Source organism: Dendrobates tinctorius, unplaced genomic scaffold (genome assembly GCF_039654945.1).
Source record: "Dendrobates tinctorius isolate UK_male_01 unplaced genomic scaffold, ASM3965494v1 ptg000460l, whole genome shotgun sequence".
Taxonomy (NCBI): domain Eukaryota; kingdom Metazoa; phylum Chordata; class Amphibia; order Anura; family Dendrobatidae; genus Dendrobates; species Dendrobates tinctorius.
In genome coordinates, this window is record NW_027362122.1 from 272,501 (window position 1) to 289,535 (window position 17,035).

General features: G+C 46.8%; 1 protein-coding gene across 3 annotated transcripts in view; it reads right to left on the reverse strand.

Annotated features, from left to right (window-relative positions):
• Positions 1-17,035, reverse strand: part of MTRR (5-methyltetrahydrofolate-homocysteine methyltransferase reductase) — a 700,332-nt gene that overhangs the window by 242,048 nt on the left and 441,249 nt on the right. For all 3 annotated transcript variants that reach the window (XM_073564571.1, XM_073564570.1, XM_073564569.1), the window contains exon 10: positions 6,487-6,529. In XM_073564571.1, the coding sequence (XP_073420672.1) occupies positions 6,487-6,529 (43 nt within the window). The remainder of the gene's footprint in view (positions 1-6,486; positions 6,530-17,035) is intronic.

The window sequence follows — 17,035 nt, forward strand, 5'->3', positions numbered from 1 at the left end:
ACAAGAATTTGATTTATCTTGAATCAGCCAAACGCTTGAATCCTAGACAGGCTAAGTGGGCCTTGTTTTTTACGTGTTTTAAATTTGTGGTCTATTTTCTTCCAGGCACTAAGAATGTTAAGGCGGACGCCCTTTCTAGGAGCTTCTTTGCGGATTCTCTTGATGTGACCCAGCCTACTACCATTCTAAATGAAGGGGTAGTTCTTTCCGCCATCTCACCCGATTTGAGACGTGCCCTGGAGGAATTTCAGGAGGACAAACCTGAACGTTGCCCTATGGGAAAATTGTATGACCTGTGGAGGAAAAGAGTAATGTCTGAAATTCATTTCTCCACGTTGGCTGGTCATCCAGGTATTTTTGGCACCAGAGATTTGGTGAGTCGTTCTTTTTGGTGGCCTGCCTTGTCTCGTGATGTCAGGAATTTTGTGCAGTCCTGTGGGACTTGTTCTCGGTTCAAGCCCTGTTCTCGTTCTAGTGGGTTGTTGATGCCCCTGCCGGTGCCCAGGAGGCCATGGTCTCATATCTCAATGGCTTTATTTCTGATCTTCCTGTCTCTCAGAGACTGTTATCTGGGTGATCTGTGATAGATTTTCTAAGATGGTCCATCTTGTACCACTCCCAAAGTTTCCATCTCCTTCTGAGTTAGTGCCCTTGTTTTTACAACAGGTGGTTCGGTTGCACGGGATTCCTGAGAACATTGTGTTGGACAGAGGAGTCCAGTTTGTTTCCAGATTTTGGAGAGCTTTTTGTTCCAAACTGGGAATTCAGTTATCTTTCTCCTCAGCATTTCATCCTCAGACCAATGAGCAGACTGAGAGAACAAACCAGACTTTGGAATCCTATATGAGATGTTTCATATCTGCTGATCAGGATGACTGGGTCTCATTTTTGCCCTTGGCCGAATTTGCGCTAAACAATAGGGCTAGTTCTGCCACTTTGATGTCGACCTTTTTCTTTAACTTTGGGTTTCATCCTCGATTTTCTTCAGGGCAGGTGGAATCTTCCGCCTGCCCAAGTGTGGATTCTGTGGTACAGAGAATGCAGCAGATTTGGGACCAAGTGGTGGATAAGTTGGCCCACTCTCAGGAAAAAGTCCAACGATTTTCCAACCGGCATAGGACCATTGGTCCCCAGTTTAAAGTGGGTGATATGGTTTGGTTGTCTTCGAAGAATATTCCTATGAAGGTTGCATCTCCAAAATTCAAGCCAAGATTCATTGGACCTTATAAGATTTTGGAAATCCATAATCCCGTTTCTTTCCATTTGGCTCTTCCAGTTACGTTTAAGATTCATAACGTGTTCCATAAATCCTTGTTGAAGAGGTTTGTAGAGCCAGTAGTTCCAATGGCGGCGCCTCCTGACCCTGTATTGGTTAAAGGTAATTTGGAGTATGAGGTAGAGAAAATATTGGATTCTCTGTTATGAGCTCACTTTCTCCTTCACCTTTGATGTCCGATGAACTCCCTCTGCTGGTGAAAGGAGGTAGTGAAATCGATTTGGATGGGAAAAACCTGTCATCTGAACAGGTGGAGTGTGATTGGACATCCGGAGTCTCTGAGTGGATATAAGGCTGCCGACGCCCTGCTGGGTTGCTGGTGATCCTCTCTGCTCTGAGCTCTGGCCTCCAGTTTAGTCCTGTCTACTAAAGCTAAGTTTTTGCTCTGCTATTGTTCCATGAGATTTTGTCTGGTTCACTCAGTGTTTGTGTTCAGCCAGCCCTGGCTGGGACTGGCTGAACACCATTTTTTGTCTCTGATCAGTTGATCTCTTTGCTCTGTTTTCAGAATATACCTGAGTGCTGATATAGTGATTTTGAAGTCTAGTGACTTCAGGGCCATTTTTATCAGACGTGTTGGACATTATTTTTGGCAGGGTTTTGGCGTGATTGCAGACAGTTGCTTTTCTTTCCTGTCCTATCTAGTTAGTGAGGGCCCCATCGTTTGCTCAGCCTGTCTTTCTGTCTGTGTTTGTGTTTTCATCTGTTTTCACCATCAATACATGTTGGCGGCTGTCTATTGCTTTGGGGTCTGCTCTGGGGCAGTTTAGATTTCCCCTTTCTTTCTTTAGGTTTATTTAGTTCTCCGGCTGTGAATGAGGTGTCTAGGACCACCGTAGGAACACCCCACAGCTACTGTTAGTTGTTGTGAATAGGATCAGGGATCTGCAATCCGCTAGCTACCATCCTCTCCGGTTTTCTGGACTTAGCTTGTATTTTTGTTTTTTCCTCCTCCGGTGACTCATTCATAACAATTCTCATTTGGCTAGACGGAGACTCCAGTACCTGGTCAAATGGAAGGGTTATGGCCAGGAGGATAATTCTTGGGTCTCTGCTTCTGACATTCATGCCAAAAGATTGGTTTGTGCTTTTCACCAGGCCCATCCTGACCGGCCTGGTGGCATGGATGAGGGTTCAGTGACCACTCCTCAAGGGGGGGTACTGTTGTGAAATCTCTTTCTGGCTTCCCTCTGGTGATTACTGAAGATAGTGGAGCTGATCTGATTGACAGAGGCTTGCCACCTGATAATGAGGAAGACGATTGGAGATCTGGGGTTTCTGATTGGGATTTAAGACAGCTTACTCCCTCTATCCCTGCTGGTGATTTTCTCTTTGTGCCTCCTGAGGTCTGATGTCTCCTGCTCTTTCCCTGCATGTTCAGCTAAGTAGTTCATTTGCTATTCTGTTTGCACTTGATCTGGTTTTGTTTATCTCTGCTTTGTGCGGGTCAGCTAGCTCCGGCTGGGGCAGTGCTGAATCACCGCCCATATGTTACTGCATGTGCCAGTTTGTTTTGTCCCCTTTTATATTGGTCTCGTTTTGCTTTGCTTTCAGAAAATACCAGAGTGCTGACATAGTGGGGGGCGAAGTCGTGCGTCTTCAGTGTTTTTGTGCATCAGACGTGTTGGAATTTTTGCAGGGTTTTTTGCATGATTGCAGACAGTGTCATTCCTTTCCTGTCCTGTCATGTCAGTGTGGGCCCTATCGCTTGTTCAGTCTATTTTTCTGCCTGCATTTGTGTTTTCATCTTGTCTCACTGACAATATATGTTTGGGGGCTATCTATTCCTTTGGGGTCTGCTCCGGGGCAGTTTAGATTTACCCTTGCTTTAGGCTTAGTTAGCTCTCCGGCTGTGCCGAGGCATCTAGGATCATCGTAGATACGCTCTACGACTACAGCTAGTTGTGTGGACAAGATCAGGGGTCTGCATCCTCTTAGTTACCAACCTCTCTGGTTTTCTGTGGCTTAGCCTGGGCCTGGTATCCTCCTCGGTGACCCATTCAGAAAAGCCATGTCACGTTTGGAGGGCCCCTGATGTGCCTAAACAGTGGAAACCCCCCACAAGTGACCCCATTTTGGAAACTAGACCTTCAAAGGAACTTATCTAGATATGTAGTGAGAACTTTGAACCCACAAAGGTTTCACAGAAGTTTACAACGTACAGCCGTACAATTAAAAAATCATATTTTTTCCACAAAAATGATCTTTTCACCTGCAATTTTTACCTTCCCAAGAGTAACAGTACCCAAAAAGTTATTGTGCAATTTATCCTGAGTACGCTGATATCCCATATGTGGGTGTAAATGACTATTTGGGCGCATGGCAGAGCTTGGAAGGGAAGCAGCGCCATTTGACTATTTTGGCTGGAAATGAGATCGGACACCATGTCGCGTTTGGAAAGCCCCTGATGTGCCTAAACAGTAGAAACCCCCCACAAATGACACCATTTTGGAAACTAGACCCCCAAAGGAACTTATCTAGATGTGTGGTGAGAACTTTGAACCCACAAGGGCTTCACAGAAGTTTATAACGTACAGCCGTACAATTAAGATTTTTTCCACAAAAATGATCTTTTCACCCTCAATTTTTATTTTTCCAAGGGTAACAGGACCCTAAAAGTTATTGTGCAATTTATCCTGAGTACGCTGATACCCCATATGTGGGGGTAAACCACTATTTGGGCGCATGGCAGAGCTCGGAAGGGAAGCAGCACCATTTGACTTTTTTGGCTGGAATTGAGATCGGACACCATGCCACGTTTGTTAAGCCCCTGATGTGCCAAAACAGTAGAAACCCCCCACAAATGACACCATTTTGGAAACAAGACCCCCCAAGGAACTTATCTACATGTGTGGTGAGAACTTTGAACCCCCAAGGGCTTCACAGAAGTTTATAATGCCCGGGCGTGAAAATAAAAAAAATCATATTTTTTCCACAAACATGATCTTTTAGTCACCAATTTTTTTATTTTCCCAAGGGTAACAGGAGAAATTGGATTCCAAAAGTTGTTGTCCAATTTGTCCTGAGTACGGTGACACCCCATATGTGGGAGAAAACTACCATATGGGCACACGTCGGGGCTCGGAAGGGAAGTAGTGACGTTTTGGAATACAGACTTTGATGGAATGGTCTGCTGGTGTCATGTCGCGCTTGGAGAGCCTCTGATGTGCCTAAACTGTTGAAACTTCCCACAAGTGACCCCATTTTGGAAACTAGACCCCCCAAGGAACTTATCTAGATGTGTGGTGAGCACTTTGAACCCCCAAGTGCTTCACAGAAGTTTATAACGCCCGGGCATGAAAATAAAAAAATCATATTTTTTTCCACAAAAAATTATGTCTTTACCCCCAATTTTTTGTTTTCCTAAGGGTAACAGGAGAAATTGGACCCAAAAAGTTGTTTTGCAATTTGTCCTGAATAGGCTGGTACCCCATATGTGGGGGTAAAACACTGTTTGGGCGCATAGCAGAGCTTGGAAGGGAAGGAGCACTGTTTGACCTTTTTCAGCACAGAATTGGCTGGAATTGAGATCAGACGCCATGTTGTGTTTGGAGAGCACCTGATGTGCCCAAACAGTGGAAACCCCCAATTGTAACTCCAACCCTAACCCCAACACACCCCTAACCCTAATCTAAGCCCTAACCCTAGCCCTAATGGGAAAATGGAAATAGATGCATTTTTTTAATTTTATTATTTTTCCCTAACTAAGGGGGTGATAAAGGGGGTTTTGACTTACTATGTATGGCGGGTTTTTATGTTTGGCAGCTGTGATACGCTAAAAGACGCTTTTTGTTGTAAAAATAGTTTTTGCATCACCACATTTTGAGAGCTCTAATTTTTCCATATTTTGACCTACCGAGTCATGTGAGGTCTTATTTTTTGTGGGACGAGTTGATGTTTTTATTGGTACCATTTTCGGGCACGTGACTTTTTTTATTGCTTTTTATTCCGATTTTTGGGACGCAGAATGAACAAAAACCAGCATTTCAAGAATTTATTTTGGGGGGCGCGTTTACACCGTTACGCGTGTGGTAAAATTGATAAGGTGGTTTTATTCTTCGGGTCAGTATGATTACAGCGATACCTCATTTATATCTTTTTTTATGGTTTGGCGCTTTTATGCAATAAAAATAATTTTATATAAAAAATAATTATTTTTGCATCGCTTTATTCTGCGAGCTATAAGTTTTTTATTTTTTCACTGATGCCGCTGTATGGTGGCTCGTTTTTTGCGGGACAAGATGACGTTTTTAGCGGTACCATGGTTGTTTATATTCGTCTTTTTGATTGCTCGTTATTGCACTTTTTGTTCCGCGGTATGATAATAAAGCATTATTTTTTGCTTTTTATTATTTTTTAAGGGGTTCGCTAAAGGGGTTAACTAATGGGACATTACGGGCGCGGCGATAATAAATATGTGTGCTTTTATTGTTTGGGGGTTTTTTATTTCCAAAAAATGAATTTATTAGGGAATATTTTTTTTTTTAATTTATTTAATGATTTTTTATAAATTATTTTTACACTTTTTTTTTTTTAAACTTTATTACAATGTCCCAGGGGGGACATAACTGTCATGTGACAGATCGTTGATCTGTCACATCACAGATCGCTGTGACAGATCAGCGATCTGTCACAGGCAGTGCTGCAGGCTTCCTCATGCCGGCGCTTTGCAGGCAGTGAGGAAGCCGCCTCACTGCAGGCCCCTGAAGGTCCCCGCTGCCATTTTGGATCTGGGGACCTGCAAGGAAGGAAGCCCCCACAGTAGCACTACACATTGCGCTGCTGCAGGGGTCTCAGGGAAGCACGGAGGGAGCCCCCTCCCTGCCGATGCTTCCCTAAACCCCCGGTACACTGCGATCATGTTTGATCGCAGTGTGCCAGGGGTATACGTGTCGGGGCAGTCCGTGACCGCCCCTGACACATAGTGCCGGGTGTCAGCTGTGATAATCAGCTGACACCTGGCCGCGATCAGCGGCGCTCACCAAGTGAGCGCCGCTAATCGCTATGACGTACTATCCCATCCATGGGCATAGGGGCCCGGGTCCCATGGATGGGATAGTACGTCATATGTCAGAAAAGGGTTAAATAGCAATCTATTTCACTCCTCCTGTTCTTTGACATGCTTCTTGCAAATTACACTGCATTTTGAATGTGATAGGTTTGCTTTAAGGCTGAACATATGCATCATAAATATTAAATAGTTATATTACCTGGCAGCAGAATAAGATCTTGGTTGTAATTTTGGAAGATGCTCTAATGAAAAAAAAAATATATATATACATATTATTAATAATGTCACAGTATTACATAGACAAAGAATGTTATTTATTCCTACGTACCAATTTAAAATAGACTAAAATAACTACTTCTGCTATTGCCAAATTTTCATTGTCCATTATTACAGCAAAAAAACCAGCTCATTTGTTTTTCATTCATAGCTGGCTCACCTACCTTTGGATGCTAAAAGGAGCACATCACCAGCAAGAATACTATTAACGCTCATATATGGGATTAATCTGCAGGATAACAGCGTTACTAAGCTGCCTGGTGCCAGCACTTAGCTGAATGTAGCAGCTAGAAAATTAACTTTATTCTCCCGGGAAGCCTTCGGTTTCAGTGAGGGGGGTGGCGCTGGTTCAGTCACCGCTCTGAATATACAGAGGTCTGGCTGTAACCGCATCCCTGTCCCTGACTGACACTGGCTCTGCATTTTTATTGAAACCTTCAAAGTGCTCAAAACCACATTCATAAAGTTTATTAACCCTTAGGCACATCACAGAAATTACAGCAATGTGGAAGGAAAAAAATAAAAGTAATTGTTTTTCACAAAAAATAGAATTAGACTTACTGGTAATTCGGTTTCTAGGAACCTTCCACGACAGCTACATGGGAGGATGTCTACCCCGCCCTAATAAGGGACAGGAACAGGAAGAGGTTAAATATCCCTCCCCTTCCTGCAACCACCAGTGTTTTCCTGGACACCAGTATGAATAGTTACCAAAGTGCAGGAATCATCCAATAAGAATATCAGATAGGGAGGGAAATTTGTGCTGTCGTGGAAGGTTCCTTGAAACCGAATTACCGGTAAGTCTAATTCTATTTTCTCTAGTCACCTTCCACGACAGCTACATCGGAGTAATACCAACAGCCATTTTCTTTAGGGGGAATCACGGCCTGCAACACTCGTCTGCCAAATGTTAAATCCCCATTGAAATTTAGCCTGTAACGCCTGGTGAACGTGTGGATGGACGACCAGGGGCGGTTCTGCATTCCCCTTTTTTTTTTTTGCTCATGACATTGCTATCGCATGGGTAGAATGTGCCTCAGTGAGGCGGGTGGAGCCAGCTTCTGTGATGCGTAAGTCAGGCAGATAGATTGTGTGATCCAATTTGCGATCGTGTTCTTTGACTCCTTCTTGCCTTATTTCGTCCTGAGAACTGGATGAATAGATTCTGGTGAATCCGCTAGGCTTCACTCTATTGTCGGTAGACAGGACCACTCTGCAAATGTTGAGAGTGTGGAAGGTCTCTTCCTTAGGGTTGGAAGAGCTTGGGCCGAATGAGGACAGTACAATGTCCTGATTCCTATGAAATTTTGAGAAGACAGGCATGATCTAATCTCAAGATAATATCTGTAATGATTGCAAGGTAAGCTTCTTGAATTGACAGGGCCTGCAATTCTCCCATACGTCTAGACTCAGTAATTGCGACTGAGAGGACGGTTAAAGGGTTAGGTTTCCATGGTCAAGGAGTCTAGAGGCTCAAATGGATCTTAGGTTTGAGCATGGTGTTGAGATCCCAAGGAGGCCCCTGACTGCGGAGTATAGAACGAATCCCGGCTGCCGAAGCCATAAACCATAGGATCCAGCAGTGGCTGGCCAGGTCAAGATCAAAAAAGGTGCTAAGAGCTGATATTTATACCTTTAATGCTGGGGATAAGGCTCTGTTCCAGACCTTTTCTAAACATCTAGGGTCTGTGCTGCACTGAAATGGAAGGGATCAGGGGTGCCTGGAGAGCACCAGGGCGTAAACCTTTCCCAGACCTTGGCATAGATGGCCTTGGTTATTGGTTTTTGGCTTTCCTGAAGGGTTTGGATTACTCTATCCGAGAGCTATTTGGCTCTTAGGAATTCGGCCTCAATAACCATGCTGTCAGGTTCCCTTTGCCTACGTCTGGGTGTAGCAGAGGACCTTGGTGAAGGAGGTCGCCTTTTTTGGGGCAGAAGCCAGGACCTTCCTGGGCCATGGCAGGTAGGGCACTGTACCACTTCTTCCGGGCCACCGCAGGGCGATTAGCATTGTGGGAACTCGGTCCGTTGGGATTTCCTGAGATGTTTTTTGCCCGCATCGGTGTGGGTGGGCAGGTATATGCGAGGTTGGAATCCTACCATTGGGTGAAGGGCACCTATTCCTTGCTCTCCGTCCATGTAGTTGAGGGAGACGAATACCCCTGTCTTCGCATTTTGCCTGTTGGCAGCTAGGTCCACCTCCACCCCAACTTGAGTCTAGGGACACGAATACCGCATGGTCCAGGCGCCACTCCTCCGGATGAACGTCTTCTCGACTGAGGAAATCTGCCTGGGTGTTGTCTGATCCTTTCAGATGCACTGACCAGAAGATCCTTGCTGCTATTGCTTTCAGGCCGGCGTACTTCGTACCCCCTTGGCTGGAGATAGGCCACTGTGGTCATGTTGTCCGAGTAGGTGCAGATGTGGTGATTTTGGATTAGCGATGATGACGTCTTTTAGCGCTTTTCCTACCGCCTTCAGTTCTCTCAGATTTGAGGAACTGGTGCTGATGCTCGACAGCCATCGCCCCTGAACATAGGATTTCTCTACTACTGCGCCCCGGCCTCGTTGGCTGGCATCTGAGCGGAGTGTTTTCAGGGGGAAGCTGAATACGGCTGACTCCCTACTGAAGATTTCGATAGTTCAACCACCACCTCAGGGCCGGTTTAACCTGACCAGGGAGGGGGAATCCTTTAGGACAATGGAATTTGTAGCAGCGTAGGCCAGGCGGATCCTGGAATATAAAAGCACGTGGCTTTGTGGGACTGAGCCCAAGAAACCGCATGGGTGCATGTGGTCTGAGATCCTAGAGCATACACTGACTCTGAGGGTCAGTGCCCGCTAGTCCTGAACCAGGTCCTTGGTGGACAAGGTCGACCTGACAAACCATAGGTAGGAAGGATGTCTTTCCCTTTGAGTCAGAGAGAACTCCCAGAAGCTTACCTCTCGGGGAGGGATATACCAGGTTCGGTATCCAACCCAGGGATCTTAATATCCCCGGGTCTTTCCTACGTCCATCTTCTCACCTGAGATAGATGGTATAGAGAACAGGAAGTCGTCCAGATATGGGATAATGCCTATCCCCTGGCGCCGGATGAAAATCACTGCTTCCGCCATGATCTTAGAGCGATACGTGGTCGGATGGATTGGCACATGGTAATATGCACCCTTCAGCTCTACCGTTGCCATTACCGAGCTCAGTCCGATGAGCGGGACTGCCCCTGATTGACTCCATTTTGAATTGCCTGTACCAGACCGATTTGTTTAATGGCTTCAGGTTTATGATGATTCGGTTCTTCTCTGATGGCTTCCTCACCAGGAAGGGACGTGCATAATGGCCGTGTCCTTCTCCCGCTTTGGCACCCTCGCGTTCTACCGGAGCAGATCTTTGGTAAGGAGCCCTGAAGGAGTGGAGGCTGTAGGGAGGTTACCCCTAAGCATTACAGGGAAGGACTCTCGAACCCAATTTTTTTTTTTTTTAGTCCATCTCATATGGTACGATGGACCCACTGATTTGTGGAGATGGACTGCCAGCGGGTAAAAAAGAGCAAGAGACGACCCCCAACCGGGCATCATTGCTTATCTGTGGTCTGTTGATGGTTAGGGACAAGGATGTTCCTGCTCTTGTCTCCCTATACTCTTCCTGAGTATGTCAACAGGACCAGGGAATCTCAGCCTGTCTCTCATGCCGGTACTGGCCCAGCCTCAAGCTGCTTAGCGGCTGTGATCTGATGAGGGCATGCAAATTCAGCTTAGATTAGCTGTTGACAGAGGTTTGGTCACGGGAGGGACGAAAAATCCGTCTCCTAGGATTTCTATGTTTCGGAAGAGATGCTTTTGTCCGAAGCTGTGTCCAGGATGTTATCCAGGACAGACTTGAACCCATAGTGGCCCTGGAAGGGGATGGCGCACCATTTGGAGATAAGTCGCCTCCCCTAGGATTTTAACCAGGGCACTCCTCTATAGGAGTTAGAAAGGACGGCCGCTTTTGCGGCTACCCGGACCTGGTGAGAGCAGTCACGCTCAGCCTAGAAGAGCCGGTGAATTAAAGAATTACCCGAGACCTGCGAATTACAGGCTGGTCTTCCTGGTCCCGGCCTGGTCCCAAGTTGTTAGCGACCGCCAGCGGAAGCATCGGCTAGGAACCTCGTTGCTTTCTGCAGTACGGGTAGGGCGTCAGGTATCTTTCCCCTTAAGGTGTCCGGAGTCTGTGCGTAATCACAGAGACAGGGCATGTGAAAGCCATATTAGCTTTCTAGCAGATTTGTAGAGGTGTCCCAGGACTTCCTTGATAAGCTCTCAAATATATATATATTTTTCCTCGATCCATTGGATCTTTGAGCTGGGAGGAGCCCTCATTTTTATATATGGAGGCCTCCTTTTATGGAGGATCAGATTCTATACATTCTCGTGTACAGGACACCACCTTTGGGCTTCAGCCCAACATCTCGTCCTGTACCGTGTATTTAATTTCTTCCTCCTCCACCCCTATGGTGCTCTTAACCATACTGATTAGCTCACTCACATTCCCGGAACCAAGTGATATTTCTTGTTCCCTGGTTCTAGGGGTGGAAGAGGAACCCTCAATCTCCCGAGCGTCCTCTGAATCCGAGGACTGAATTTCGTCTGAGTCTGATTCTATCAGAGCTTTCTTCCCCCTCCTAGAGGGAGGCGGTCTGGGAGAAGGGAGCCATGGAGGAGTGAACCTCCTGTAATATGAGGGATTTGATGCTATGCAGGAGAGAGGGCTGCTCAGTGCGAAAGACCTCTCTGTACAGGATGGGCAGAGTTTTCCCCGTATGTCGAGGGAGTCTGGCAGCACACATTTTACCTTTGTGGCTGGTTCTCATAGGGTCAGAGACCTTTTCTCCCCATATTAGAAAGAGAGAGGTATGCTACGCCATTTTAGTAAATAATGCTGGATAGCCAGGGCCGACGCCTGCTACTTACAGTAGGAGGGGATATGCTGGGCTCTGCAGACGCAGAGAGAGAGGGCTTGTCACCATCCATGCCATCTACAGTCAGTGTCAGACAGGTCTTACCTGGTGATCTCCTCACCCGGACCTTGAAAGACCGAGGGTCCAGCGTTGTTTCTGCTCCTCCTCCTCCCTTTGGCCCAATGGGGGGAACCACATGAGGACGCCCCAGAATGTGACCGCTGGTCCCAGGAGTAACGCGCCCCCCCGGCGCACGCATGCGCTCCACTGTGGAACACATAGGGACAGACCGGAAGTGACGCGCACCCCTAAGCGACGCGCGCCCCAGTGGAAAGCCCAGTAATGCCCGAAGTGGAGGAACGCCACCCCCGGCCAGCGTGAACCCCCGGGAACCGGCAGCACGGAGGAGGAAGCCAGGGAGCTATCTGGAGGACCCCGGCGTGCACATCACCACCTCGCTTTACCTCCAAAGGAGGCGCAGGAGAGGCGGGAGAGTCCCGAGTCCCACCATGCAGGCGGAGACGAGAGCAGCCATCGGAGGAGAGCAAGGCCCCCGACCTCGGCTGCCCGGCAACTGACAGGTATCCCAGCTGATACTGGGCGTGGGGTGCTTCCGATCGCCGGCCACGGCAGCACCATCGTAGACCTCTTCATGCCCCATAGGGGACAGGAAAACACTGGTGGTTGCAGGAAGGGGAGGGATATTTAACCTCTTCCTGTTCCTGACCCCTAGGGTGGGGTAGACATCCTCCGATGTAGCTGCCGTGGAAGGTGACTAGAGAAATGTTGCTTTAGCCTCCATTTTTTTCTTTTCCAAAAGTCTAACATGAGAAAATGCACTATACAATATTTTGTGCAAATTCTCTTGAGTACACAGACAACCTATATATGATAGAAAACTACTGTTTGGGCGCACAGAAGGGATTGGAAAGGAAGGAGCACTATTTGATCTTTGGAGCACAAAATTGGCTGGAATAGATACCAGATGCCTTGTGGAGTTTCCAGAGTCCCTGATGTGCCGAAACACTGGAAACCTTCCAAAAGTGATCCAATTTTGGAAACTACACCCCTAATAGAATTTATCTAGGAGTATAGTGGACATCTTGAACCCATTGGTGCTTTACAGAATTTTATAATATTGGGCAAAGAAAAAGAAACACATTTTTCCAATGAAAATCTTGCTGAAGTCCCAAATTTTTAATTTCACAAATGTAACAGAACAAAATGGACCATATAATTTGTTGTGCAATTTCTTCTTGAGTACAGTGATACCCCATATGTGGTCAGGAACTCTTGTTTGGGCACACAGCAGGACTCGAGGGGGAATGAGCTCCATTTGACTTTTGGAGCACAATTTGTGATAGAAAGGATTGCGGGTGCCATGTCACATTGAAAGAGTCAGGTTATTGGTAAGAATTCACACCAGCAAGATCCTTTTCCATACAATTATTATTATTATTATTATAGTGCCATTTATTCCATGGCGCTTTACATATCGAAAGGGGTATATATAATAAAAACAAGCACAATAATCGTAAACAATAGAAGTCATGACTGGTACAAGAGGAGAGAGGACCCTGGCCACGAGGGCTCACAATCAGGAAGAGATGGGTGAGGGAACAATAGGTGAGAGTAGAGCTGGTCGTGCAGCAGTGTGGTGGTTCGGGGGTTACTGCAGGTTGTAGGCTTTTCAGAAGAGATAGGTCTTCAGCTTCCTTTTGAAGGTTTCCATGGTATGTGAGAATGATATGTTGGGGTAATGAATTCCAGAGAAGGGGGGATGCACAGGTGATATCTTGTATGCAATTATTGGAAGAGGAGATAAGAGGGGAATAGAGGAGATCTTGTCAGGACTATGTCACAGATGTATGGAGGGGACAGGTTGTAGATGGCTTTCTATGCCATGGTTAGAGTTTTGAACTGGAGTCTCTGAGTAATAGGGAGCCAGTGAAGGAATTGACAGAGAGGAGAGGCCAAGGAATAGTGGGGGGATAAGTGGATTAGTCAAGCAGCCGAGTTTAGAATGGATTGGAGGGGTGCAAGAGTGTTAGAAGGGAGGCCACAAAACAGGAAGTTGCAGTAGTCAAAGTGGGAGATGATGAGTGCATTGACTAGTGGTTTTGCAGATTTGGGATCCACTGTGTGCCATGGACCCGCTCTATGTTCTGTCAGATCAGGGTGATAACCTGACCAAAATGATGCAGAACCTGTCTGTTCAGCAAAGAGCTCTGGTCACTTCCCACCAGCAAGTGCAAAGGGAGTTAGCTGATACTGTTAACTTTATTTGGGGTGCCCCTTCCCCATCGTGCAATGCGGGTGGTGCGGTGTCAGATGTTTCCTTGTCTTCTCCTGAACCCTTTGTCAAACGTCCGGATACTTTTTCTGGGGATAAAAAAAGTTCCAGGTGTTTAGAGAAATTGCAAATTATTGTTTTCCCTGCGCCCTCAGGTGATGAGAGTCAAAGGGAGGGAATAGTGACATCTCTGTTACGAGAGGGGCTGCAGGCTTGGGCTTTCTCCCTATCTCCCACCTCCCGTGAGAGACTGCCTGATGATCAGTTCTTCGAAGCCTTAGGTCTGATTTACGATGAACCCAATCGAGTGAGTTTGGCTGAGGACACAATTTTGTGTCTCACCCGGGGAAAGCGCTCTGCTGAGTGATATTGTTCGGAATGTAGGCAATGGGCATCAGAAGTGTCTTGGAACGACTCGGCGCTTAGGGGTCTTTTCGGAAGGGGTTTGTCAGAGCATTTAAAGGATGCTTTGACTCTGCATCCTCCGCCAGACTCTTTTGAAGACACCATGACACAGGCCGTTCCGTATGGACCATTAATCTCATAGTCCTTTCTTTTAGGCAAGGTCACTTCAATACTGAGCTCAACATATTCCACAATGATATATGTCATGTGGAAAGAAAGTGAAGATAACAGAAAATATAAATTGTTAAAAAATTATTCTTTATTGAATATATTAAAAAATAGGAAAATTAGAAAGACAGAGCAATAGGCCTCCAAAAAAGAGGGGGATAAGCTGCAGCAAAGAAAGTAAACAAAAACATGAAAGAAACAATAAATAAACCTATAGGTATGTATAAATACAAAAAGTTTCTTACATGCAAATTACTCACTACAAAAATCAACATGCCTTAGTAGATGACAATAATCACAATTGTTTGTTACTACTAAGTTTTGCAAAAAGCAATACAGCGCGTGAATACACAGAGGTTCTAACATGCAAATTAGCCACTACAAGGTTCAGCATGCCTCAGTGAACAAAAAACAGCCGTTATTTTGTTACTACTGAGTATCTGCAAAAAGAGCAGCATTGCACATTGCCCATGTGACTGTTAGAAACCTGGGTATAATGTGAGAAGAAGCTACTTAGCGAAACGGCGCTCGTCAGGCGGGGAGTACAGCTTGCGGAAATCAATTATCTTTCACTGGTGGATGCGGCACCTAACCTGGCACACGTCTTAATATCAGGTACTAACCATCAGTCCTTTGCTTTATATATAAGCACTAGATTATGGCCCGATGCTATCGCATCGGGAGGATGCAATAGCATCACACCTCTTGCCATGTTAACCCTCAACACACACACTCCTCAACACACACTCCTCTCACCTTTCACCATCTCCACTCACTCTTTCACTCCACATACGACCCCTTCTCTCACTCCGTCTCTCATACTCACGCCGTCATCGCCGCTGCTCCACGATCCCCGACATCTTCTTCCGCCGGCGCCATCCTGGATCCAGACGTTGTCCACGCCGGCGACATGTTCTTGCGGCGACGCCATCTTGAGTATCGTGAAATCCCGCGATAGTCAAGATAGCGTCGCTGGAAGAACATGTCGCCGGCGTAGACGACGTCGGGATCCAAAATGGCGTCGGCGAAATCTCGCGAGTTTTCGCCGACACGATTTTGGATCCCGACGTCGTCCTCGCCGGCGACATGTTCTTGCGGCGACGCCATCTTGACTATCGCGGGATTTCGCCGATCCAAAATGGCATCGCCGCAAGAACATGTTGCCGGCGTGGACGACATCGGGATCCAAAATGCCGTCGGCGTAATCTCGCGAGATTTCGCCGACGCCATCTTTTTGGATCCCGAGTCGTCCACGCCAGCGACATGTTCTTGCGGCGACGCCATCTTGAATCTCGCGGGATTTCACGAAATCCAAGATGGCGTCGCCGCAAGAACATGTCGGCGGCCTGGAGAACGTCTGGATCCAGGATCGCGGCGGCGGAGGAAGATGTCGGGGCAGCGACGATGACGGTGTGAGTATGAGAAACGGAGTGAGAGAAAGGAACGTATGTGGAGTGAAAGAGTGAGTGGACGTGAGTGGAGGTGAAAGGTGAGAGGAGTGTGTGTTGAGGCGGTGTGGTGTGTTGAGGGTTAACGTGCGTGTGTGTGTGGTGACGTCACCGGTTACAACTGGACGGAAGTTGTTACAACCGGAAGCTGGTTAGGGCATTTATTATTATAGATGATGAGGAAGAAGCCGTCTGTTGTTGGCGGTGATGGCGTGTAGAGGCTTCTTCAGCCAATGTAATAGATTTAGAGTTAGGGGATTCGTGTGTGAGACGATGGCGTTTATAAGCCTTAATCTTGTCAAGTCGATGCTGTTTTTCCTCAGGAGTCTCATTAGCATGGCGTTGTTTTTGTCGTAGTGCTAAAGCTGCTTTCCTTTCACTGGCATTGGCATACTGTGCATCGGTATTGAATGGTGGTATTGATAGGGCAGAAACAGATTGCTGATTAGTTATGTCAGTGAACGGCATATGGGATGAAGTGTAGCAGTAAATTGTTCCACATGCTGATGTGGAAGCATCCTGTTGTGAGTCTAATAATAATGATGAGGAAGAGGCCGTCTGTTGTCGGCGGTGACGGCGTGCAGAGGCTTCTTCAGCCAATCTTATGGATTTAGAGTTAGGGGATTCGTGTGTGAGGCGACGGCGTTTATAAGCCTTAATCTTCTCAAGGCGATGGTGTTTTTCCTCAGGAGTCTCATTAGCACGGCGTTGTTTTTGTCGTAGTGCTAAAGCTGCTTTCCTTTCACTGGCATTGGCATACTTTTTGTTATGACTCATGTTGACACAGGTAAAGGAGTCTATTTGGCAGTTATCTGGCAGTGAAGAAGGCGTCCTGGAGTATTGTAGAGTAAACAGATACTAATTGACCCTGTAATTGCCCAGCAGTAGTTATGAAGTGGTAGTGGCAAATTGGCCCTGTAGTTAGACACCGGCAGAGGAGCAAGGCAGCAGTAGTTATGGCGGTAGAGGCAAATTGGCCCTGTAATTAGACACAGGCAGTGAACAGTCAGAGGAGCAAGGCAGCAGTACTTATGGCGGTAGAGGCAAATTGGCCCTGTAAATTAGACACCGGCAGAGGAGCAAGGCAGCAGTAGTTATGGCGGTAGAGGCAAATTGGCCCTGTAATTAGACACCGGCAGAGGAGCAAAGCAGCAGTAGTTATGGCGGTAGAGGCAAATTGGCCCTGTAATTAGACACCAGCAGAGGAGCAATGCAGCAGTA